This window comes from Telopea speciosissima, chromosome 11, assembly GCF_018873765.1.
Source record: "Telopea speciosissima isolate NSW1024214 ecotype Mountain lineage chromosome 11, Tspe_v1, whole genome shotgun sequence".
Taxonomy (NCBI): Eukaryota; Viridiplantae; Streptophyta; class Magnoliopsida; order Proteales; family Proteaceae; genus Telopea; species Telopea speciosissima.
The window spans coordinates 7,526,148-7,551,126 of NC_057926.1; the positions used below are offsets into that span (position 1 = coordinate 7,526,148).

A 24,979-nucleotide genomic window follows, 5' to 3' on the forward strand; every position below is an offset into this window, starting at 1 on the left:
CAATCCAGATTCACGATTTGAGATTAGGATTTTTCCCTATATCATAGGTTATAAGGTATATAGAGGTGTTTAATAAAAGTATAAAACCAAGTAATTGGGAAAATTACCTCAAAGAGGGGCATATTTAGGGCAAATCGTCGGCTTCTCCCAAATTGAGGCGTGAAAGAGAGAGAGTTTACTTTAGTCACTAGGAAGAGTTCAATGAAGAAGATATTAGGGTTGTGAGTTCAATTTGATCACTGGAAAGAGTTCAACAAACCAAAAATTAGGGTTGTGACTTCAATTCAGTCACTGAAAAGAGTTCAACGAAGAATAGATTAGGACTGTGAGTTCAATTCGGTCGTTGGGAGGAAGAGCGAAGAAGAGAGACGAGGGAAGCAGCATGAGGTAGAGAGAACTTCGGTGTTGCAGCAGAGGCCGACATTTCAACGAGTCGTCGGTCGTTGCAGAGGGAGGTAGAGAGAACTTTGGTTCATGTTTGTTCATCCCTCTCCTTTAAGGTCGCACATGATCTCTCTTTCTCTCTCTTCAACGAAGTTGTTGTTTTATACTTCAGTTTTTGTTTTTTTGACATAAGTATTGGTGTGATGAAAATGGCCATCAAACCCATACCAAAAGTCCGATTCATTTCAAAAGCGCGAAAAAAGGACCGTTGCTACCATACATTGTTTTGCCCTGTTACTATTCCAAAAATTGAAAAAAAACCAAAATTGGCACGGTGCCATACAGAGTAAGGATGTCAACGGATATTTGAAAATTCGTATTCGATCAGTGTTCGTATCTGTTTAGGAGCATCCCAATCCGTCCAAAAAGTAATCGCATATGAATATGATAATCCCCCTATCCTACCGACTATTATCCGATTCGTTTAGTAATCCGATGGTAATAAAATGTCTATAATATATCTTTGTGTCCGTCTATCCGATTAAGTTACCTTATTGGATTTTGTTTTCATATTTTTATAATTTTATAAGTTAAGATAATGTAATTATGTTTCTATATTTTTTTATCGGTTTATATATATTGTTTTATGCATTGTGATACATGGAATCACATATCTATTAAAATAAGGGTTTTTTATAATTACCACCCCAAAATCTTTACTATCTACTATTACCCCCCCCCCAAAACTTTCAAACAACTGTTACCCCCCTCTGATGTATACTAACCACTAACTGACCCCCACCGTTACATTTCCGTAACGGTGGGGGTTAGTCGTGACAGTGTGCCGTTGTCACGAATTTTCTAGGACCAAAATGCCCTTTTGGGGTGGTAATTGTAAAAAAAAAAAAAAAAAAAAAAACCATCACCGTCCTTCTCCTCCTCCTTCTTCCTCCTCTGCAACCCCAAACCTGAGAGAGAGAAAGAAGATGATGGGAAGCGGAGAGAGCGAAGGCGTAGGTCGACTGAACATGATCTCATCTTTGCCGCTGCAAGTGCAACCATCCACCAGCGAGATGCAATCGACGAGCGTTTCACTCAAGAAGGACGATAGAGTTCCTCAGTGGAGCCATCAAGAGATGAAAGATTTTATCGCGATCAGAGCCGAATTAGAGAGGGATTTCACTGTTACGAAGCGAAACAAGACGCTGTGGGAGAGCGTTGCAGTAAAGATGAAGAAGAGATGCTACAGAAGAAGCCCTAATCAGTGCAAGTGCAAGTGGAAGAATCTCGTTAATTGATACAAGGTGATTCCTAATCTGATCATTTCTTGAAAAACATAGATCGAAATTTGCCACCGTTTTTTTGGGATTGATTTTTTGGGTTGAAAAAAATTGCCTTTTATTTTTTTGGCCTGATTTTTTTGGGTTAATTTTTTATGCAGGGGAAAGAGACATCTGATCCAGACAATGGATGGCAATGTCCGTTCTTTGAGGAGCTACATGCGGTTTTCGTTGAAAGGGAGAAGAATATGCAGAGATTATTATTGGAATCAGAGGTTGGGAATGTGCAGGCGAAGAAGAAGGTGAAGAAGCTGAGTGGGGGAGATCGATCTTCTGATGATTTCTTAGAGGACAATGAAGAGGATGAAGATGAAAGCGAAGAAGAGCGACTCACGAGGAGTGGAAACCGCCGGAAGAGGAAAGCTGATAAGGAGAAGCATCCGCAGCAGCCGAGGACCTCGGAGAGATCAGTGAGGATTAATGGTGGGAGCATTCAGGAGATGTTGCAAGAGTTCTTTAATCAGCAGCAGAGGATGGAGATGCAGTGGAGGGAGAAAATGGAGAGGAGGGCTCAAGAGAGGAGGTTGTTAGAGCAAGAGTGACAAAGGCTCCTTCTTGCTATAGTTCCTCTCACTCTGTCCCCATTGATTCTAACTTGGAAATGGATATATTAGAGATGCCTTTTTAAGCAATTTTGTTTTTGGACTCGATTTTGATTAGTTTTATCAGTAAAGACTATGAAGGTTTGAAACTTGAAATGAAGTGAAATGGAACAGAGGAGGATGAGGGAAGAGAGAAGAGTAGAGGAGAGAGATGCCCTTTTAACCTCTCTGTTTGGGGTTGCAGAGGAGGAAGAAGAAGAAGGAGAAGGAGGAGGACGGTGAATCGGTGATGGGTTTTTTTTTTTTTTTTTTTTACAATTACCACCCCAAAAGGGCATTTTGGTCTTAGAAAATTCATGATAACGGCACACTGTCACGATTAACCCCCAACGTAACGAAAATGTAACGGTGGGGGTCAATTAGTGGTTAATATGCATCAGAGGGGGGTAACAGTTGTTTGAAAGTTTTGGGGGGGTAATAGTAGATAGTAAAGATTTTAGGGTGGTAATTGTAAAAAACCCTTAATATAAATACGATATAAAATCAAAGTAAAAAAACGTAAGAAAATCAAAGACTGAGAATAGTAGAAGAAATGATAGTTGCTAAACTCTCAAGTCTCAATCCTAACCCTCATCAGCAAAACAATAAAAATGTAAATGAAAATTTGTATTCGATCCGCGTTCATATCCATATTCGAAAATCACTATTCAGAAATTGTCTGAATCCGTCCAAAAACTAATAGGATATCATCCGAATATAATCACATACGAATATGATAATGCCTCTATCCGATCAAATTCAATCCGTTTACAGAACATCCCAGAGCCTTAGCGTCAAAGCATTTGTGGCATTTAACTGACAAAGAAACAAAGAGAGCAAAGACAGACCAAGAGAGAGAGAGGGGGTTAGGCCCACATTACGTGATTACCATTTAAAAAAGGGTTTTTTTCATATAACACCCCCCCCAGGTTTGACGTAATTATGAAAAAATCTCTCAGTTTTGAAAAATTCTGCATGCCCTCCTAAAGATCAATGGTGTTCCCTACAATGATGTTCCATACAAGGATACCTACAACTTATCTTCCCCAAATCGATTTGGGGAAGATGAGTTGCAGGTTTTTTATTTTAATTTTTTGTGGAGGGCATTTTTGTCAATTCACTCATTGATTTTAACACGGTTAGACCTAGACTAACGGAATGGGACTATCTGTTAACTGTTAAAAACCTCCGGGGGGCACGCAAAATTTTTCAAAACTGAGGGATTTTTTCATAATTACGGGTGGGGGTGGGGGTGGGGGTGGGGGTGGGGGGGGGTACGTGAAAAAACCGAAATTAATGTTATTACGTGGAGCCAAAAAAACAACAAATGACCATACAAACTGGTGCAAAGGGGATCCGGATCCTCTACGGCTTGGGTATAGCAGCCACCTGTCCTACCCAGTAACAGGAGCATGACATGTGTAAAGTGCAAAATCCAACGGCAGATTTTAAATCTTTTTGAAATCCAAGAGTTAAGTGGTTTAATTGTATAAAACCAAATCCATCTAGACCAAAACCATTTTTACCAAACCGAACCGATCTAAACTAAACAAAACTAAAATGAAACACTATTCATTCATCTTCCCATTTTCAAAATCAAAACCTTAACCCTGTCTGTTCCCTCTCCCGCTCCGAACCAGATCCCCAAAATCGAAACCGCTGACGAAGAAAACAACAACAACATCATCGACGGCAAAGACCTCGAAACAGCAGCCGAAGACGATCTCAAGCCTCCTCCCTTCAAATTCCATCGCATATGGCCTGAATCCGACGAAATTTGATTCCTCCAAGGCCTCCTCGAATGCTCCGCAGATGGATTTGTCTTTCCTCGAGATCTCCCTCTCTTCTACGATCACTTCTCACAGTCCATGCCTCAACCCTACGCTAGATCCCAGCTTGTGATATGAGTTTTTGCGGATTAGATACATACCCATTATTTGGTGATGGGAGAACATAAATTATGAACCGAGTCCGGTCTTTGGTTATTCATTATTGTCAGTGGAGACTTGTCAGGGGATCTCTAAGCTTGTCCTCACAGCTTTGTTGTAAATTTCATTTTATTTTGCAAAAATTCATTCAAATTTCAGTTTCAGCTTTGGATTATGTTGGTTAATAAACTACTTCCCTGACTGCATTACCTTATAATTCTGTCTTGATCCATGATAGGAGACATTTTTTGATGGCTTCCCCTCTTTTGGCGTACTGAAGAGGAAGCGAAATAGCTAAATTGCTTGGAATAACTGAGAGAGACGATGGGAAGGAAGTCGAGATGGCTCTTAGAAATCCTCCATGGGTACAGTGCTGCATATAATCTTATTACCTTGATAAAAGAGACATATGGGGAAGTAGGCACTTCAGAATATTCGGCACTAGGATAGTACTAAACTGAGTGGATATCAGTAGTTCAATCTTATATTTTGAAATGGATTATGATGTTGCAGTGTTGCACCCAGGTTACACTTCTATATGTAAAAATGTAACATTTTGGTTGTATATTGTGCGTATATAACCACTACTCCCTTTTCGATGATAAACTGAAAAGGAAGTACCAGGTGGTTAAGAAAATTAACCGAGTCTACTTTCCTTGTGTTCTAACTAGTGAAAAGCTTCTTACTCTTATGAGTAGCTTAATGTAAATGATGACTTCAATTACTCAGATTGGCTAATCCAAACTTATATTTGATCAAGTAGTGGTGCTAATTGAGACGGTTCTAGTTAATCAGGGTGGGCCTTAAATCAATTCCTCAATTGGTCCAAGGCCAAACTGTCCCAATTAACTTGTTGGTTTCAAATTTTGGAACCAATACCAATAACAATAATGGAAATGATCTGTTCTAGTTCCTAATATTTTCTTATTAGTATTAATGATAAAAAAAAATAATTTAATCCTACAATGATCAGTTCAACAAGCCTTATGGTGGCTTCATCAGCCATGGCTGCTGTTTCATCATGGTGATTGCATGACTGTTAGGCTTGGTTGCTAGTTCTCAAACTAGGGATAGAGGTCATGCTCATCAAGCCTGGAAAACTTGTCATATGTAAAATCACAGCTCCTAATCATGATAGCTCTTAATCAGTTTCATCTTTCTAGAGTCCAGACTAGAACTGCCCAGATTAAGTAAATCAGAACTAAGAACTAACCCAACAGATTAGTGGGTAGGAATGTAAGATGTTTTGGTTTTTAATCGGTCCGGTTTTGTTCTGGTTTCAGATTGACAACCCCTAACGTTCTATTTACCACTTGCAAATTTTTATTTTGTCCCAATAGAGTATGCACTTCATTTCACTGGGCAGAAGGGCTTGGAGTTCTTTTCTCTGGATGAACTATCACATTGCTACACAGTTACACTTCCAATTAATTAGTAAACCAACTGGAATTCCTGATTCCTGCTAGTAGGTTATTATTTCAATTTTAGGGTCCTAAAATTTGGATCAGGTTTTAGATAATTGGGGGATCCGGCTCCTCTCCAGCGCACATCGTGTGGCTGGGGAGCTCCGATCTTGGGAGCTTCGATCCACTCGGCCGCTCACATCCCGGTGCACTGGCATGTGGATCTAGGCCTCCCCAGCTACACAATGTGCGTTACTGTAGACATGAACAGAAATAAAAGTACATAGAAGTTGAGGAGCTCAATCCACGCGGGAAAGGAGCTCAATCCAAAATGCATTACTGTAGACATGAACAGAAATAAAAGTACATAGAAGTTGAGCTAAAGAGTAGAGCAAACAATTCACATTGACAGGATCCAGTAGGCCCTGAGATGCTCTGGGGCACCCATAAATGCTCTGTCATTCTTGTAGACGATGAAAAACAATTGTTAATTGTGATCCCATTTCAAAGACTGATCCTCTGAGCTTGGAATTATTTGGGGGTTAGAAAGACATGGCCATTGATGAGTCCAACAGAGTTTGTGGATGCTTTCAGAAGGCATTTATCTCAAATCCGGCATAAGGCAAATTTATTGATTAATCATCTCCAATCCTTTTGGTCAAAAACCTCAGCCCAAGATCTAAACATCTGGTTCTGCAATTGATCTTGATTTGATCTGGACAGTGTTCAAATAGGACTTGCAAAACAAGCAAGCTTATACTGTAATTGGACATTGAATGCACAAAAATGAATCCTTTTATGATCGAATATACAAAAATCACAGAGAAGATCAAACACACAAGAAAAAACCAAACAAAAAGAAAGCCAAAGGATTGAAGGTTATATAAAAGAAGATAATAAATAAATAGGAGAAAAAAAATAATGTTTATACATTCGATTTTTACATCGATCGAGTGCTCTCATCGTTGATTGTAGCATTCTCAAGAACCAGCCTCAAGTGGCGAGCAATTACATCTAGTTCCGCGCTCTTTGCTCTCGCCACCTCTTCTCAAAATCTATTGCCCTCCCTTGTTTCAACGATTCCGCTAGAGTAGACGAAGACGTAGACGTCTGGTCCGGATAAAGAAGTTCCTGGCGAATGAGTGTCATTCTCACCTCCTTGAGGGATCTATCAAAGACAGCCATAATGGTTTTCGTCGCGAACCGTCCAAGCCCACAACCATCTTCACCGATTAGCAAATATGGCTCCTCTTCAAGTCCACTGCCGAGATTGTTCTCTAAATTCAATTCATTATCTTCCTCGGTAATATCAGCGTCGTTGATGCTAGGTTGAACTAGTGGTGGAGGAGGAGGGGGAGGAAGACAAGGAGAAGGGGTAGGAGAGAAACTCACCCTAACACTAACCTTAGAGGGCTTCCGCTTGTTAGACTGAAAGGGAGATGAAGAGGCATATGAACGATGCCATAACTGATTGGAAAGATCGAAGAGCGCACGATCGTGCAGAGCAAGAAGCGAAGCATCAAGCCCACGTGAAATTCGGGTAGAGATAACGCGAAATTTCTTACGAAGACGACGAAGCTTCTTAGAAAGCTGAGATTTGGAGTATGGGTTGAGGCATGGACTGTGAGAAGCGATCGTAGAAGAGAGGGAGGTCTCGAGGAAAGACAAATCCATCTGCGGTGCATTCGAGGAGGCCTTGGAGGAATGTCGAATTCGGGCCATATGCAATGGAATTTGAAGGGAGGAGGCTTGAGATCGTCTTCGGCTGCTGTTTCGAGGTCTTCGCCATCGATGATGTTGTTGTCGTTTTCTTCGTCAGCGATTTTTATTTTGGGGATCTGGTTCGGAGAGGGAAGAGACGATGTTAGGGTTTTGATTTTGAAAATGGGAAGATTAATGAATAGTGTTTTGTTTAGTTTAGATCGATCCGATTTGATGAAAACGGTTTTGGTCTAGATGGGTTTGGTTTTATACAATTAAACCACTTAACTCTTGGATTTCAAAAAAAATTAAAATTCGTTGGATTTTGCATTTTACACATGTCATGCTCCTGATACTGGGCAGGCCAGATGGCTGCCATAGCCAAGCCGTTGAGGATCCGGATCCATTAACGATGGCCTTTTCTTGTCGGAAAGACAGTTGGGAGATCACTTGAAATAATGATTCTAAACCAACGGCTTTGACAAAGTGCACACCTTAAAAGTCTCTCCACACCAAAATGAGATTCCAAAGTACCAATCAAATGGTTCACAGTTGTGGCCGTGGATCTAGTATCCATCCAAACTCCAAAGTCGGAGGTATTTCCCAAGGAAAATAAGAACAAGACGAGAAGCTCGCCGTGATTTGTCTTGGATTTCGGAGAAGAGTAAAAGGACGAAGCAGCGAAGATGACGAGAGGAAAGCAGAAGATCGAAGCCCAGAAACGAAACGCTGAGAAAAACCAGAAACAAAAGGGGTCCCAGTTTGAAGCAAGAGCTGTAGCTCTCAAAGTCAGCTGCCCCGTCTGCAAGGTAACCTCCTATAAACAATCTTAAAACCCTAGAATGAAATCACATCCACTGTTATGTTTTTTTTTTGGCACATGTTTTTGTTGTTATTAATTGAATCTTTTCCGATTGATTGTGAATAACTCATACGCTCAATTGTAAGACTAGCCATATCAAACTGATTATAGCTGTATCTCTACTTGATTAATAGAATTCTTTGTAGAAATTTCTCACAGATTTTGATGGGTTATGGTTGAGAAGTTGTCTATTGTGTTTGTAATTTTATGAATTTCATAATATAGGTTGATGAGGATAGATGATCTTGTTGTTCAAAGTAGATTGTGGGACTGGAGAGGAAGAAAGTCATTTGACATGTTTACACGGGTTCGATATCATGGGAACAAGTTCGTTCTTCGAATCCGGGTTTCGCTTTTTATGGAGACAAACTCATTGGTTCGGTTCATTAGTTCACAAAGGAACCCATCTACGGCCTATCATGATATATATTGGTGGAATTCAAATATTACTAGTTGCTTTAGGCGTGGTGATGTCAAAAATGCGTGCCGGTTATTCAATGACATGCCCTATAAAAATCAGGTGACGTGGAACTGTATGATATCTGGGTATGTTCAGAATTGGAAAATTGTTGAAGCACGCAAGATCTTTGATGTCATGCCTAGTAAAAATGTGGTTTCATGGACAGCATTATTAACTGGATATGCAAGGTATGGAAAGTTGGAAGAAGCTCAGAATTTGTTTGATAGAATGCCTGAAAGAAATGTCGCTTGTTGGAATTCGATGATCTCTGGTTATGTGAATAATGGAAGAATACAACAGGCACGGAAATTGTTTGATAGAATGCCAGTTAGGAACTCTATATCTTGGGTAACAATGATTGAAGGGTACTTCCAGCATAATATCGTAAAAGAAGCCTTGGCATTATTTGATCAAGTACCTGAAAAAACTACCCCACTTTACAATACTTTGTTGTCTTGGTATGTTGAAATGGGATACTTTGAGGGTGCATGTCAATTATTCAACAGAATGCCTCAAAGAGATGTTGCTTCATGTACAATTATGATTACTTGTTACTCACGAGCTGGTCAGATGGAGAATGCTAAGCGCTTATTTGACGAGATGCCAGAGAGGGATACAGCGGCTTGGACAGCCATTATTAGGGGTTATATGTGCAATGGAGAGATTGGATATGCTCATAAATTATTCGAAGAAATGCCTCATCGGGATATTGTTGCATGGAATTCAATGATTGGTGGTTATGTACAAAATGGAATGTTGGAAGATGCTTTACAACTGTTTATGCAGATGCCTAGGAGGGATATCATTTCATGGAATTCAGTTCTACAGGGATACGTGCTACAAGATGATATTGTTAATGCACGGTGTTTCTTTGAGAAGATGCAGCACAGAGATGAAATATCATGGAATACAATAATTGCTGCATACCAAAGTGAGGAAGCTTTGGTTTTGTATTGTAGAATGTTGCATGATGGATTTAAGCCTGATCAAGCGACATTCACCAGTGTGATTTCAGTATGTAGTGCTCTTGCTAGACTTAGTTGGGGAAGAGCTATGCATCTCACTGTGATTAAAACTTGTTTTGAAAATGATACAGTGGTCATAAGTTCACTAATCACCATGTATTCAAAATGTGGCTTCCTAAATGATGCTACTTTGGTATTTGAGAGGATGGTTAAACGGGATACGGTAGCATGGAATGCCATGATTGTGGCACAGGCTTATCATGGATTTGCTGCTGAAGCCATTGACCTATTCCTTCCTATGATTCAAGCTGGATTTAAACCAGACCATGTGACTTTTTTGGGTCTCTTGACTGCTTGTGCACATAGAGGTCTGGTTGATAAGGGTTGGGAGTTCCTTAAATCTATGGAAACAGATTGGAATTTGATCCCAAACTTTGAACATTATGGATGCATGGTTGATCTCCTTGGACGACAAGGATTACTAACTGATGCTTATGACTTCCTCAAACAAATACATGAGGCTCTCCCAATGCATACATGGGAAACCCTATTAAGTGCTTGTAGAGTCCAAGGAAATTTAGAGCTAGGTGAACTTGTTGCAGAAAAGGTTTTGAGTATTCAACCTTCAAATGAAGGAGTATATGTACTTCTTTCTAATATATATGCTGAAAGAGGGATGTGGGAAGATGCAGCAAGCGTAAGAGCATTAATGAAACACCGAGGAGTGAAGAAAGAACCAGCATGTAGTTGGGTTGAGGTTAAGGGGAAGACATGTTCATTTGTCTGTGATGATAGATCTCATCCTCAAATGCATGAAATATACAAACAATTGGAGAGTCTCTCTGTTGTCATTGATGATTCTAGTTGGTCATCGCATTGGCGAGGAAGTAAATCTACATTGAAACTTTTGTAGATTGAGTGTTTTTTTTTTCATTAGACAAATGTAACACTTTGCCACACAGAAAGAGCCAGAATAGTTATACTGAGACGAAGTTGAAGATATCTGTGTTTCCATAGAATGTTGATCTCATCAGCAAATGGAGGAAATATACAAACATTTGGGGACTTCCACAACCCCTCTCCCCAAATTATAGGGGACATTGGTTGGATTTGCATTGATAATGCAATAGATTTATAGTTTAAAAAAAAAAAAATTGTACAGAGATTTGTTTTGTTATCAGTTTAAGTTTTTCATATGAATTATATAGTGTTTGTCTCGCAATTTTTAGTGATAGGAGGATGTCTTATGTAGACAATTGTTTATCAGTGTTTTGGGAAATGAAGTATTGATTGTATGTAGTCTTCCATGGTCAATTTTGTAAAGATATTTGTCATATCTTTGAGTATTGCACTTCATGTTATAGGTATTGTCAATTGCATCTCATAATTAGGGACACTAAGGATTTACCTTCTAAGGGGGCTTATGGAAATTTTTAGAGCTTACGGAACCTCCATATGATCTTTATTGACCTAGAAAAGGTCTATGACAGAGTCCCTAGAGAGCTCATTTGGCATGTCCTAAGCAAGATAAGGAGTTCAAGTAACTATGTGGGTATAATTAAGGTCATGTATGAGGGCGTGGTGATGAGTGTCAGCACTGCAAAGGGCCAAAGTAGTGAATTCTCAATTACAATTTGGTTACACCAAGGATCAGCTCTAAACCCTAATTTGTTTGCATTCATCATGGATGATTTAACTAGGCACATCCAAGATGAGGTTCCTTGGATTATGCTATTCACTGATGATATTGTTTTGATAGATGAGATAGTGGAAGGGATTAATGTGAAGCTGGAGTTATGGAGATCAAGCTTGGAATCAAGAGGTTTTAAGTTAAGCAAAATAAAGACAGAATATATAATGTGTAACTTCAGTCAAACCAAGAGAGGTGACGAAGTGGTGAAACCTGAGGAGCAAGAGCTACCACAAAGTGAATGCTTTTGATACCTGGGGTCAATCACTAACAAAGAGGGTGATATAGAGAATGATGTTTCCCACAGAATTAAGGTAGGATGGATGAAGTGGAGAGGTGCATCGAGAGTGTTATGTGACAAACGTATGCCTGTTAAGCTTAGGGGAAAATTCAACAAGACAGTAATAAGACAAGCTATGACATAGGGGGTGGAATATTGGGCAGTTAAGAAGAGTAATATAGATAATATGAGTGTAATGGAGATGAGGATGTTAAGGTGGATGTGTGGCAAGTCGAGGAGAGATAAAGTAAGGAATGATTGTATTTGAACTGATTTGGGAGTTGCTCCAATCGAAGACAAGCTCCGTGAGAGCCGCTTGCAATGGTATGGTCATGTCCAACGGAGACCCATGGATGTACTAGTAAGGAAGAGTGACCAGCTTCAGCTTGACGGAGCTAAAAAAAAGTAGGGACAGACCTAAAATGATTATTGAAAAAGTGGTAAGAAAGGATATGTATGTGGTAGGTCTCGATCCTTGTATGACTGTGGATAGAGTTGTTTGGAGGACAATGAACCGTGTAGCCGACCCCTTGTAGGGGGATGTTCCTAGGATGCTGCTTTGACTACTGCTTCGACTTCTACCTTTACTTATTTTCTTTTTACTTCCTTTTACTCCTTTTTACTTCTTTTTTCTCTTACTTTCATTACTGTCATAGCCTCTATCGGATTCATGTAGCCGACCCCATTTAGTTGGGATAAGGTTATGGTTGTTGTTGTAAATAGGGACGCTAACGGGTGGCTTAAAGGGAATAACATGAACCTGTCCCTTTTGTAGGGGCAGCTTTATCTAGAGTCTAATGGGGTTTTAAGTTAAGGGTTGGATTTTTTTATTGAACCTATGATGGCTTGGCCCTGCTATACATAAATATCATCTAGGGATTTAATGTGTGGCAAAACATTATTATAGGTTTTCAACAGCTGTTTTTTGAGATTTTTGTCTGTGAGGCCGTGGAGGATGCCTTAAGGTTTGACATTTATGTCAATAGTTAGGGATTGATTAGTATGTGGTGATAAAGCAGTATTGTTATAAGTTGGTTGCATTAGAAAAGTTATGTCTAGTCGAAGTTGTTTTGGGTGTAGCAGTGGCAGTATTGAATTAGTTATAGTTGGGTATCTGGGCCATGGTTAATTGGCTTTGGCTTTTACGGGTTTACTATTTCTGGGGGCCAGATTCCATCACACCAAGCTCTGGAACACCCTTTCTCATTTCATGAATAACTTCCATGCATTTAGGCTCAAATTTGGACTATGATGTTTGCAGTATCATTTTTCATGGCCAAATTTTGGACCAATTTGAGATCCCGATGTTTATTTGTGGACCTTTTAAAGGAGTTTTAAAATTTGAAGAATCAAACTCTTAATAGGAACTGTTGTTGGAAAATCAACGAAAAATTCCATATATGGTGAGCCATAAGGTGGGGATAGGTGGTCAAATTTCACTGGTGTCCTATTAAATCGATCCCAAACCTATCCAATCATATCAAAGATGCTTTTCAATAGTTCAATGCGAAACATTTCAATAAGTCATTTAAATCACAAGTTCCATCTTCTATTTCCTTCTCTTAACCCTTTTTAAGATTTTTTAATTCAAAGCCCATACTATTCATTTTTGCCAATGATCAATAAAGCATAAAAGTTTCTCTATCAAAAGCAGACGTGTAACTTGTAGCCTCCTTTCATTGGTAATTCTTGTTTTTATACCTAAAGTTACCCAAGATATTTGAACCAAAATTTGGCGTTGCTAAATGTGCTGGTGGTGAATCATGCAAAAAGGTAATGCTTTTGAATAAATTGAACATTCAATCTTTGAACAATGTAGGAAAATTATTTGAGACTCAAGGGGAAATGAAAGGAATGCCCTTTGCAATTATTCTGGATTCTAGAAGTGAGGAGAATTTTGTGTCTCAATATCTTATTGCTATTTTAGCATTGAGAATTGCATACATTGATAAGCCATTTCGAGATAAGTGTTCAACTGTAGTTTACAAGTGTTTGGTAGAATTTTTAATTGAAAAAATTATCAAGATAAGGTATCGTGTGATGGCAAGCACTCCAATGGATACTTATGACATTCTGTTGGGACTTGGGATGTCTATAAAAATTTAATATGATTGTTATGCAGAGCTGGTCAGAAAATATTTACTAATTTTAAATGAATGATAATCTTATCAAACTGTTCTCGGGAAAATACTGAGTAGTTGATGCAAACCTAAGGTAACATGAAACCCTAATAGCAATAGAGAGAGAGCTTGCATCCAATCTTGTTTTTCTTGTTTGTTTTTGCTGAGTATTACATTTAAATTGAAAAATTGACCTAGATCTATGCATTTGTTTTTGAAATAACTATGGGTTTATACTCTATTTTTAGAAAAAAAATTTCAAAGCTGAAAATAGTGAAATTTTGGTGTTTTTTTTTTCCCTCTTAATCTGGTTTTCAAAATGATCTGTTTTTTTTATAAGCATGTCAATAGATATTTTTTTTATGGGAGAAAGAACGCTGTCCAGCTGTGTAGCGTACGCTAGCGTCTCCTATGTCTATCTCTCTCCTCCCACAGTAGGGGGCAGATATGTCATTTCATAGGAGGGAGGAGAGGTATAAACACAGGGAGGCACTAGCTTACGCTACACAGCCTTCAGTGTTTTCTCCCTTTTTTTATTCTTGAATGATTTGGGAATATTCAACTCTTCCCAATCCATGTATTTTTTTTTCTAATTCTTTGAAAATAAAAAAGATTGCATATATTGTTTTCTCCCCTCTTCAAATGATTTAAAATTGAAAACATTGCATAATTAGGTAGATTTGGATCATCTTGAATGATTTGTGATCTATAATATATAATTGGGTAAATTACACATCACCTCCTGATCTTCAAACGAAACTCAAATCACCCCTTGATTTTTGAAAATACTCAAATCACCCCCTGGATTAGATCCCAATATAACAAATTAATCACTATCATTAGTTTTATGCTGTTAAGTGATGATGTCAGCCAGTTAAATAAATTTAAATCCCTAAACTACCCTTGACCATTGTTGATTTACGATTTTACCCTTGTTACTAAAAACCCCAAACTCATCCTCTTCCTCACACCTGCAACTCAATCTCAAGCAGAAGTTCACCGGAGAAAAGAAAAAGGAGAAGAGCTTTAACTTCTAAGATCTAGAAAGGCTTTATGTTTCAGTTGTTTTGTTCGTTCAAGTCTGCTCTTTAGCCTGATTTCATTAGTTTTCCTCTCTTGGTGTTGTCAATGGAAGATTATTGTTTGAGATCTAGGGTTTGGGTAGACGATAATGGTAGACCAGAAGATAAAATTATTACCGACCTAATAAAACTAGGTAAATAAAAAACAAAATGAAATAAGAAGATGGGAGAACAGAGGATTACAACAGCTCCAGTAATCACCCGATTGATTCGTCCCCAGACGCTTCAATTGTTGAATCCAAACATCAAACTCGATCCCAAACCGTAGACGCTTGACACAACAAACATTACTGATCTCTCCAAATATTCCTATGAGTGAAATCTGTAGCTGGAATTTCAGAAGCAGAATGAAAAGATGAGGTGCAGATGGTTTCAGGTTAATGGAGGGAAGAAGAATAGTGGGATTTTCGGTGGATTAGATGGTGGCTGGTATCTCGGTGGAGGTGGGATAAGAAGAAAACAAAAAGAAATGGATGGGAAGAGAGATGGATAATGGGATTCTAGGTTAGTGGGAGGCAAATGTTAGGAAAATAGAAAAAGGGGTTTGAAAGTAGGAAATAGGAATAGAAAAAATGGAAGAAGATGAGTTCTGCTGTTCAAGGAATCGAGATAAGATGGGAAATAGAAGAGGGTTTCGGTTAGGGTCAATGGAGGAAGAAACAGAAGAGCATGTGCGGACTGCTTCCCCTAGCTCAGGACAACTAATTTGCAGATGTACTATTACCTTCCCCAGAGCTCCACCATCAACTAATACTGAAACCAAAACGGAAGAGCAGATCGTTATACGTTTCGTGCTGGTTTCTTTCATCAGTCCTCATCTTCAAGGTAGCATGTCTATCTCCCTCTCTCAATCCAAAATTTTTTAAAATTCGTTTTAGTTTGTGAGTTAATTGAAATCACTCAATTCCATTCATGCTAAAGAGAATTCGAAGTGGGTTTTTCGCTAACACTGTTTGACCATGTCGATCATGCTCTTCAGCATGGGCGTGATACGAATGGACCACAGGGCCAGGGCAAAGCAGAGGAAGCGGTGGCGGTGCTGCCAGCGGAGTTACAAGAAAAGGGTGGGGTATTTTAGGTTGAAGATGTAGAAAGGGTAATATTGTAAATTTAATTCTAATGTTTTAGTACAAGGGTAAACTAGTCCTTTCACACCAATAACTAACAGCAGACTAACACCGTTACTGTAGAGAGGTACGGATGATTATTTTCAAAAACCAGGGGGTGACGTGTAATTTACCCTGTATAATTTGTTTTGTTGTTAAGTACTTATTATTAATAGTTATATATTATTTCAGATTTGTTTAATATGCTACTGGTAGAGTAGTAGCATTGTTTATGTGTAAATGTTTAATGTATGTTAATACTTAGTAGTATGTTTATACTTGCATCTTGTTTGCTTAGTTTGGTCCTTTATTTACTTTAGGCTAGTATCCTTATGCACATAAAGATTTTTCTTTTTCGAACATTCTTGCTTGACTGCTTCTTATTACTTATTAATAGGTTTGATGTTGTTCTTGTCAATGAACAGTTGAATCACATAGATGCCGCAAAAACCTAGATAACCTGATAGTGATTGGATATCATTATTTATTGCTTATTTATTGTGCATAATGCTTGAAAACACTACTTTTGCATATATCATAAGCATATCAAAGCATATCTTAAACACATCTAGTCTCTCCAGTACGTATCCGAGATGTCTCTATTACGAGCAAGATAATCTGAAAATAAAATAAAATAAAAGAGAAATAGTAGGGATAGAAAGAGAAGAAGAGAGATAAATTTGGGATAGAATTTGCTTTACAGACGAAGCAATGGCGTCCTAGCGCAATTGGGAGGTCGCCAATCCTCTCTCAAGATAAACTCTTAAGAATTAATTAATATTTTTCTCCTTCTTTTCTACTTCTTTATACATCAATAAATACACGACTAATATTAACTACCCACTTCCCCACTCCTACAATTTCTCTCAACTCCTAAAATATCTCCCTAAACTTATCACACTTTTAATAACTACATATAATAAATAACCACCATCCCGTAGATACATATAATTAATAATAAATTAATAATAACTAACTATAATCACAAAGAACTACACCTAAATAAAAATCGACACATAACAGTCTCTTAAAAGTAGCTTTACGATACTTTCCATGATGCCCAACCTTGATGATAGCAATATTCCCATTTTTTCATTATTTGAAATGTTGCAGCCAAATTTCTGTTGATGGAATTTTCACTATGGTTAAATTTGGAGACTTGATCTCATCATATAGCAGCATAACATGTCCTAATCAGCATTGATTAAGACAACCTATCCTCAGCTGTTGCCATGAATGATGTATAAATGTCATATGGTACCCCTACTTGATATGTAATCAGTTTTCCACACGATAACTTGTCAGACTACAAATGAATTCATCATTTCCACAAGCTGTATAGACATATCAGGGTTCCTCACAATGTGTACCAGACAAAAGTGGAGTCAACTTTGCTGCATAAGTAGTTGGGAACCTCATGATAGCATAAAAAGAAAAGGGGGGGGGGGGGAAGTCATAGCTGCATTAGGTGTGCTGAAAACCAAGGTTTTGGGTTGAAGAGTGCTACAAACTAAGGTTCTGGGTTTAAGGAAAGAGGTGGTGAATGAATAGGATAGGTTTGGTTATGAATGAACAGAAAATAGAAAGCATGGAGAAAATAATCTGAGGATAGGGTTGATGTTCGATGACAGTGAGATAGCTAGGGAATTGTAAGCAAGCTGTTGGTGTGAAGAGGTTTGATTTGATGATGCAAATAATTGTGAGAATGGCATCTGTCAAAAAAATTATGAAAATGGCTAGTCCTATGGTTGGAATTGGTTGCTATAATGGAGAGAGAATTTGAAGGTGAAAAAAAGAGGAAAAGAAATAATACCTTGGAATCCACCTTCAAACTTCAAAGAGGGCCTGTCAATGAACACAACTGTAGCTCAAAGCTTTGAGAGAGAAGAACTATATTCATTCCAAAAATTCATGTGTGATTGCAGTTGTTGCCAAGTCCTCTGCCAACCAGGACTGACTTATTCTTTATCTCAACTTACCAACTTATATCCTACTAAATAAATGTCAAAATAAAGTAGAAAATTTTATCCTAAATCAACTGCCACTAATAAGGTCTACTAATTTAGCGACTATAATTTTTTTAAGTTTAATTTATAATAACTACAATAAATAAATAAAGATCCCCTACATAAACTTGTGTCTACATGACAAACTCTATCTAGATGATTGCATGTCAGCCACTGCAACACAAAATTAGCTTTGACTGGCAATAGTTTCCAATCTATTAGACCTTAATAAAATGTTCCAATCCATATAGTACTAATTAAGCCCCACAAAGACCAAAACTCTCAAAAAGCTGCTGCCAGTTGTAGGGAAGTCTACTGTTTTCTTTCATTTCGAATCCACTCTTCTACTTTTTGACTGCCTAATTCAGTTCTCGAGAGATTTTTTTCCTTTTCACTGTTTCATTGATTTGGATACAGAGGTGCAATTGTTAGACACAGGAAAAACCTGTCTGATCTTTCAACTTCTTAGTTTTTTAAGTGTTTTCTCTTTGCATTTTAAGTTTTGAGAGGATATCTGGATGTCATATCCTAACTATTTACATGTGTATTACACATGCACTCTAAAGTACATGTTCTTGTTATATTTGATGTGTCTTCATGCACGGAGATCTCCCAGACTACATTCCTATGTCCAACAAATTCACTAATTTAACATCAACGCTGCTGTTACAAGTGATTATATCCACAAATGTTACATGATTCAAGGATTACATTCATATTGGCTACCTTCTTGTAAACAGAAAGGAATAATGACATACTTGTACATCTCTTCCTTGACATACCAATGCATATTCTTCAGCCTTGCTCGTCACTAAGAAGTGCAAATTTTGGTTTGTCTTAGAATGAATACTAAATCAATAGAATATTGAATTTTCAGGTGCAGCTAGCAAATGAGAACCAGCTTGGAGACCACTATGCTTCCAAACATCCGAAGGAAAAGGCACCTTCTGACTCAGGTTGATTTACTATTAAATCAATAAAAAACTGCAGACTTGTGTGTATCAAAAACTTGGGATGTATTTGACTAATCATCTAATCAAAGCCACTGCTTCTGTTCTTCCTACATTTGTATCGCACTTGCTCTTTGTTTTGTTTGGCAGGAATAACTAAGCTTTGGCCAAGAATAAGAAAATTATAACAAAATATATGCTGTTAGATGGCAATGGCACCTGTCAGTAGCAAGTCCTTTGGAGAGGCTGTTTCCTCCACTGATGGTGTAAGAAGGTTTCCTTCGGGAGGGTTAGTTCTGCCATGTGCAGAATTGATTTGGTCAGTCTTGAATAGAGAGAGGGAGGGGAGAGGTATCTACTTGATGTTAGGATTGATTGTATATTTAATTTAGGCTAATCTCGGTACCCACTTTGACACTGTTTTTTGATAAATTATACTTTTAACTCAGTTGGAAGCCTCTTTCTCCATCATTTGGCCTATTTGTGTCCTGTGTTAAGTCATGATCGGTTATTCTTAATCTTTGGAAAGATGGGGAGTTCTTTGGATAAGGTCCATGATGAACTTAGTTGATCTATTGAGTCCTATGGCTGATCATGCATGGGGCTTCCCAGTGCTTTTTCATACAGAGTTTTTTTTTTTTTTTTGGTTGGAACATAAAAATAGATAGATTAAAAAGTAAAGTTATACAGAGTTTCAATGTCAGATAATGCTTCTCCTCGTGAAGAGGATGTTTGAGCTAACCCAGCAAGTTGGTGTGCAGCAATAGAAACATAATGTCTATCTAATTTTTCATACAGAGTTGATTGCTTTAAATTTATTTCAGAACATTGATTTGACATTTCTTACTATTGGATTGGATTGAAATCAAGATATGGTTATATGATGATATGGACAGCATGTATACAAGGCTTGGAATGTAGAATTTAAGTATATCTATCCTAATGGGATGTAAATAACTAAATATTAAAATTCCCCAAGCGCCCCCCTCTCCCCCTCCACCTCCTCTCTCTTTTTTTTTTCTTTTTTTTTTTTTTAATAACTTCTAAGAGATAAAAAATTAGAAATAGAATTTTCTAAAGTTGACCCTAGCTTGGACTAACCCTTATGCATTCTAGGTCAATTTTGCATACTCAGATTATAAAAACAACTATTTCTATCATCTGATAATGTGAAATCGACCTGGAATGCATACCAAACATTGCCTTAGTGAGACCATCATTCGAAACTCAAATAGATGTGAGAGAGAGGGAGGGAGGGAGGGAGGCAAAGAAAGATGAAAATGGCACCATTACCTTAAAGTCACATTTTACTGATTATATCAAACATAAAGCATGGATTGATGACGGGTAACAGAAAGTAATGAATCAAAACAGTATACTAGCCAACCATGAAATTTAAGGCTGTGTTTCTATACATTCTTGGAATGCATTCTGAATCTAAAACACGTTCTGAAATGTCAAAAACACTGTTTAGTATACATTTTTGTTTTCAAAAACCGGAATTAGGGGAGTAAATGAATAGCCGAAATCCGTTTCCGTATCCATGTCCGTATCCGTTTAGCAATATCTGATTCCGTCCGAAAGCTAAACGGATGCAGATACGGATGGGCTATAGTTATCCGAAAAGCTATATTTACTTGTAAAAGGATAAAGCATTCGATCCATATTTGCGTCCGTATCTGTTTAGCACTATTCAAATCCATCCGAAAGCTAATCGGATGCGGATGTGGATATAGCACTATTAGAATCGAATCCGATCCATTTACATCCCTTCCTGAAATGTGTCAAAGAATGAACTCCATCCTGGCATGCGCTTTGAATCCATTCCACAGTCCGATACCCTAACCCAATGTATTCTAAGTTTGTCATCATAGTATTGCACAACCACGAGTTGAAGTGAAGACCAGAAAATTTTTCATCTCAACCCAAGCTTTTGGCCGTGGTTTCTGCATTAGGCAATTCGATGTTATTAGTTGAATCAAAATCATTTTCACCCTGAGAGTCCACTTCCGAAATGTCAAAGTAGAGGTCATTGTTCTTCAAGCTCTTATTTTGCTACATTTGTCTGTGGCCTCAACGTTGGTTGGCTACGATTAAAGTCTAAATACGATCAACTCCTGTTCGATGAAATGTCTGAGCAGTCTAAAATCAAGAATTCATTTTGACTAAACATGTATCCAAAAAACAAATTTCATTCTCAATTAGGAATGCATTTTATGTTCGTAGAATGAAAATACACATTCTCGTAATAGGAATACATACCAAACTTAGTCTGAGATTTCATAATTTATAAATAGATAATGGGAGATACATGACTTCTATTTCTTTTTGGTATAAAAGAATCTGTATAGAGGCAGTGTACCAATCTTTTTCCCATAAATCTTTTCTTCCTAGGGATACAGGACTACCAATTCTTTTTATCGCCTAAAATGCAAAATCAACCTAGAATGCATACCAAACACAGCATTAGAGCTGTCTAATTTTCTCTATTTTTTCCTCCCTTTCTCTCTACAATAACCCTCAAATTCCAGCACTCCCTATCTGTTTCATCTCCTCCTCACCCCCCCCCCCCCCACCCCAACACACAATTCCAGCCTACCCTTTAGTCCATCTCTCTACGCTATTATATGACTTCTTTTCAAGTATGTCCCATCTTAAATCTTAAACTCTATCAAGTTTTATCTAAAAGTAGACAGCAATTGAAACAAAATTTTCCTAGAAAGAGTAAACAATTTTCTACAAATACTGTCATTGATCTAGCTTCTACAAGCTATGCATAACTGAAAGAGAGAAAGCTTTAGACCATGCCTTAGAGATTCCCTAAGCTCTATGCAAAACTCTAGCTTTCTAATATGTGCAACAAGAGAGTGGCAATCCTAAGAAGACATAGCAGAAGAGTACATGAGAAAAAATGGGGATAGAGTACCCGAGCTAAAATAATTGGAGCTCTTCTCCCCTCCCTTATCCTTCTATATTTCAAGGTAACAAACATCAACGGCTTCATGGAAACTTATGCCATCCCCTAAAAAACGAGTTCACACAAAATTTATGAAATATTAACAGATAACCATAGTGGCTCAACATCTGACCAATATTCTTTATATATGAGTCAACAGAATTAGATTTTCAAATTACAACAACCCCCACAGCTTAATAAACTATGGTCTTTCCATTGGACTAACAATTTTAGAAGAATTTACACATCTTATCAAGAAAATACCAGAGCTGGATCTAATCCAAATCCAATAGTCCGAGACAAATTTTTTGCATAAAACTAGAGGCCTTAAAGTTATACTTGCAAAGCACTAACCCACAAAAACTTCCAATTTACATCAGTTTCTATCAGAGCAAACAAATCCTTTTCATCTTCCTAATTAATAAAAAAAATTCTAATCTGTTTTCTGTATATCTATACCTATATAATACATTGTTCAATGTATACAACCCATATCTCAGTGATGATAGCTTTATTAAGGAGGTTGTTCAACAAAGAGGTTCAAAGGCCATTTCTCCTCTGCTTTTCTCTTGTCTCCTCCTTTCCTAAAGATGCAATATTTTCATCTCTTCTTCTTTTCTGTGTACCTTTACCTATCAACCCAAATGAATACATTTTTATATTCATACAATTACAGTACCAAAGCTGAAGCAGAACTTTCTGACTGACCCTCTCTCTAATCTCTCAGAGATTTTCATTAAGAAGCTTGTTCAACAGAGAGGTTAAAAGGGCATCTTTCTCCTCTACTCTTCTCTCTTCCCTCATCCTCCTCTGTTCCTCCCTCTCTCTCCAAGCCTGCTCCATCATCAACCTCTCTCTCTCAAGCTTCTCCATAGAATTCCTCCACTCTTGCTCTAACAACCTCCTCTCTTGAGCCCTCCTCTCCATTGTCTCCCTCCACTGCATCTCCATCCTCTGCTGCTGATTAAAGAATTCTTGCAACATCTCCTGAATGCTCCCACCATTAATCCTCACTGATCTCTCCGTCCTCGGCTGCTGCTGATGCTTCTCCTTATCAGCTTTCCTCTTCCGGCGGTTTCCACTCCTCGTGAGTCGCTCTTCTTCGCTTTCATCTTCATCCTCTTCATCATCCTCTGAGAAATCATCAGAAGATCGATCTCCCCCACTCAGCTTCTTCACCTTTTTCTTCGCCTGCACATTCCCAACCTCTGATTCCAACAATAATCTCTGCATATTCTTCTCCCTTTCAATGAAAACCGCATGTAGCTCCTCAAAGAACGGACATTGCCGTCCATTCTCTGGATCAGATGTCTCTTTCCCCTGCAAAAAAAATTAACCCCAAACAATCAGGCCAAAAAAAAAAAGAAAAAGGCAATTTTTTTCAACCCAAAAAATCAAGCCCAAAAAAAAAAGGGGCAAATTTCGATCTGTGTTTTTCAAGAAATGATCAGATTAGGAATCACCTTGTATCGATTAACGAGATTCTTCCACTTGCACTTGCACTGATCAGGGCTTCTTCTGTAGCCTCTCTTCTTCATCTTTACTGCAACGCTCTCCCACAGCGTCTTGTTTCGCTTCGTAACAGTGAAATCCCTCTCTAATTCGGCTCTGATCGCGATGAAATCTTTCGTCTCTTGATGGCTCCACTGAGGAACTCTATCGTCCTTCTTGAGTGAAACGCTCGTCGATTGCATCTCGCTGGTGGATGGTTGCACTTGCAGCGGCAAAGATGAGATCATATTCATCCGACCTAAGCCTTCGTTCTCTCCGCTTCCCATCATCTTCCTTCTCTCTCTGTGTCTCTTTCTCTCTCTAGGGTTAGGGTTTTGAGAAAGCTTGAACGGTTTGAGCTTTCTTCAGCTGTCACTGTTTCAAATGACTGAGATTTCTTGCTTTTCGGCCACTTCGTGGATATTTCCGCCTTCGAGAAGACAAAGTAAGTTTCGGTTTTCATCTCTCTAATCCCGTTGGAAAGTGTGGGAATATGGGGGATTTTATTGAATAAATACCATTATAGTTGGCTTTTTATTACTATAAAGCCATTGACTTTTTGTGCGGCTTTTTGGACTTCTTATACCTAAGACACCTGGCAGACCCAATCCAAGTGGTTCAAGGTTTTCTCGATGGATCGGTTGGACCTACGGAAATCGGCAACACACATCTTAACTCGGTTTACCTTTAATCAGAATCAGTCCCAGTCAATTTAACCGGTTCAATCAATTGGTATTCGAGATTTTAACCGGTGACGTGGTTCTTTGTGTGGAGAGAAGCAAAAGAGAGAGGGGAGACCTAAGAGCAAGGTTTGTAACTTGGAATCGGGCATCAAATCAACCCCCATCAGTTCTAATTAGTATTGGCTCGAATCGGTCAAATGAACGAAGATGGAATTGGATGGAAATAGGGGTGTCAATGGGCCGGGTTTGGCCTTTACCCTAACCCAAACCTAGGAGCCTTAACCTAAACCCAAGCCCAGCCCGACCCTATCAGAGTCAAGTATACTCTCAACCCAGCCCGACCCTGGAACATTTTTCCCAAGCCCGGCCCAGCCCTGATTGGCCCTGATGATCTATTGAAATGTGAAATTAACAAAGTCCATTATGGCATCACAACCCACTTAACAAAGCCTCAGCCCACTTTTTTGATGTATTATATAATATTATAATATATTAATGTAATTATCCGTTGCAGCATCGGGACTAGACAAAAGGTGAACATTTGGACAGACCCTTGGATACCTGATAAGCTCCAAAATAGAATCCTACCCTCCCCAAACATCCATTTTTCAACCGTGAGTGAACTTCTCACTGATCGTACCTGGAATGCCCCCTTAATTCAATCCTTATTTCCTAGGCCCATCAGCCAGTCTATCCTTTCAATCCCTCTTGCTCAAACACCACTAGAAGACCGCCTCATCTGTCTCTTATCGAAATCTGGGTGTTTCACCACTAAACATGTTGCTGGTTACTTTGCCAATGCCTCATCTATAACAAGGCAAATGGATCCACTTTGGACTAGACTATGGAAATTACACCTCCACCCTAAATTCAAACTTTTCTTGTGGAAAGTCCTTCGTGATGGGTTAGCAACAAGGGATATAAACTTCACTGTTTGAAACTCCATTCCTTTTCTTGCCCCATTTGTAATGAAGCAAATGAATCTCCATGG

General features: G+C 38.4%; 3 protein-coding genes, 1 long non-coding RNA gene and 1 pseudogene across 4 annotated transcripts; 3 read left to right on the forward strand and 2 right to left on the reverse strand.

Annotated features, from left to right (window-relative positions):
* Positions 1-1,774: 1,774 nt before the first annotated feature.
* Positions 1,775-2,338, forward strand: LOC122644734 (annotated as a pseudogene).
* A 4,312-nt stretch (positions 2,339-6,650) lies between these two features.
* Positions 6,651-7,310, reverse strand: LOC122644735. The gene has a single exon (XM_043838126.1). The coding sequence runs from the start codon at positions 7,308-7,310 to the stop codon at positions 6,651-6,653; it is 660 nt and encodes a 219-aa protein (XP_043694061.1).
* Positions 7,311-7,869: 559 nt separating this feature from the next.
* On the forward strand, positions 7,870-19,029 carry LOC122646301. Its single transcript, XR_006330587.1, has 2 exons — positions 7,870-8,146; positions 18,786-19,029. It is a non-coding gene; the product is annotated as an uncharacterized LOC122646301 (long non-coding RNA).
* On the forward strand, positions 8,305-10,552 carry LOC122646297 (pentatricopeptide repeat-containing protein At4g02750-like). The gene has a single exon (XM_043839831.1). The coding sequence runs from the start codon at positions 8,429-8,431 to the stop codon at positions 10,535-10,537; it is 2,109 nt and encodes a 702-aa protein (XP_043695766.1). The 5' UTR covers positions 8,305-8,428; the 3' UTR covers positions 10,538-10,552.
* A 3,445-nt stretch (positions 19,030-22,474) lies between the features above and the next one.
* On the reverse strand, positions 22,475-23,712 carry LOC122646298 (trihelix transcription factor GT-3b-like). The gene is made up of 2 exons (XM_043839832.1): positions 23,278-23,712; positions 22,475-23,134 (listed from the first exon to the last, which is right to left on the reverse strand). The coding sequence occupies exons 1-2, from the start codon at positions 23,593-23,595 to the stop codon at positions 22,538-22,540; spliced, it is 915 nt and encodes a 304-aa protein (XP_043695767.1). The 5' UTR covers positions 23,596-23,712; the 3' UTR covers positions 22,475-22,537.
* Between the last annotated feature and the right edge of the window lie 1,267 nt (positions 23,713-24,979).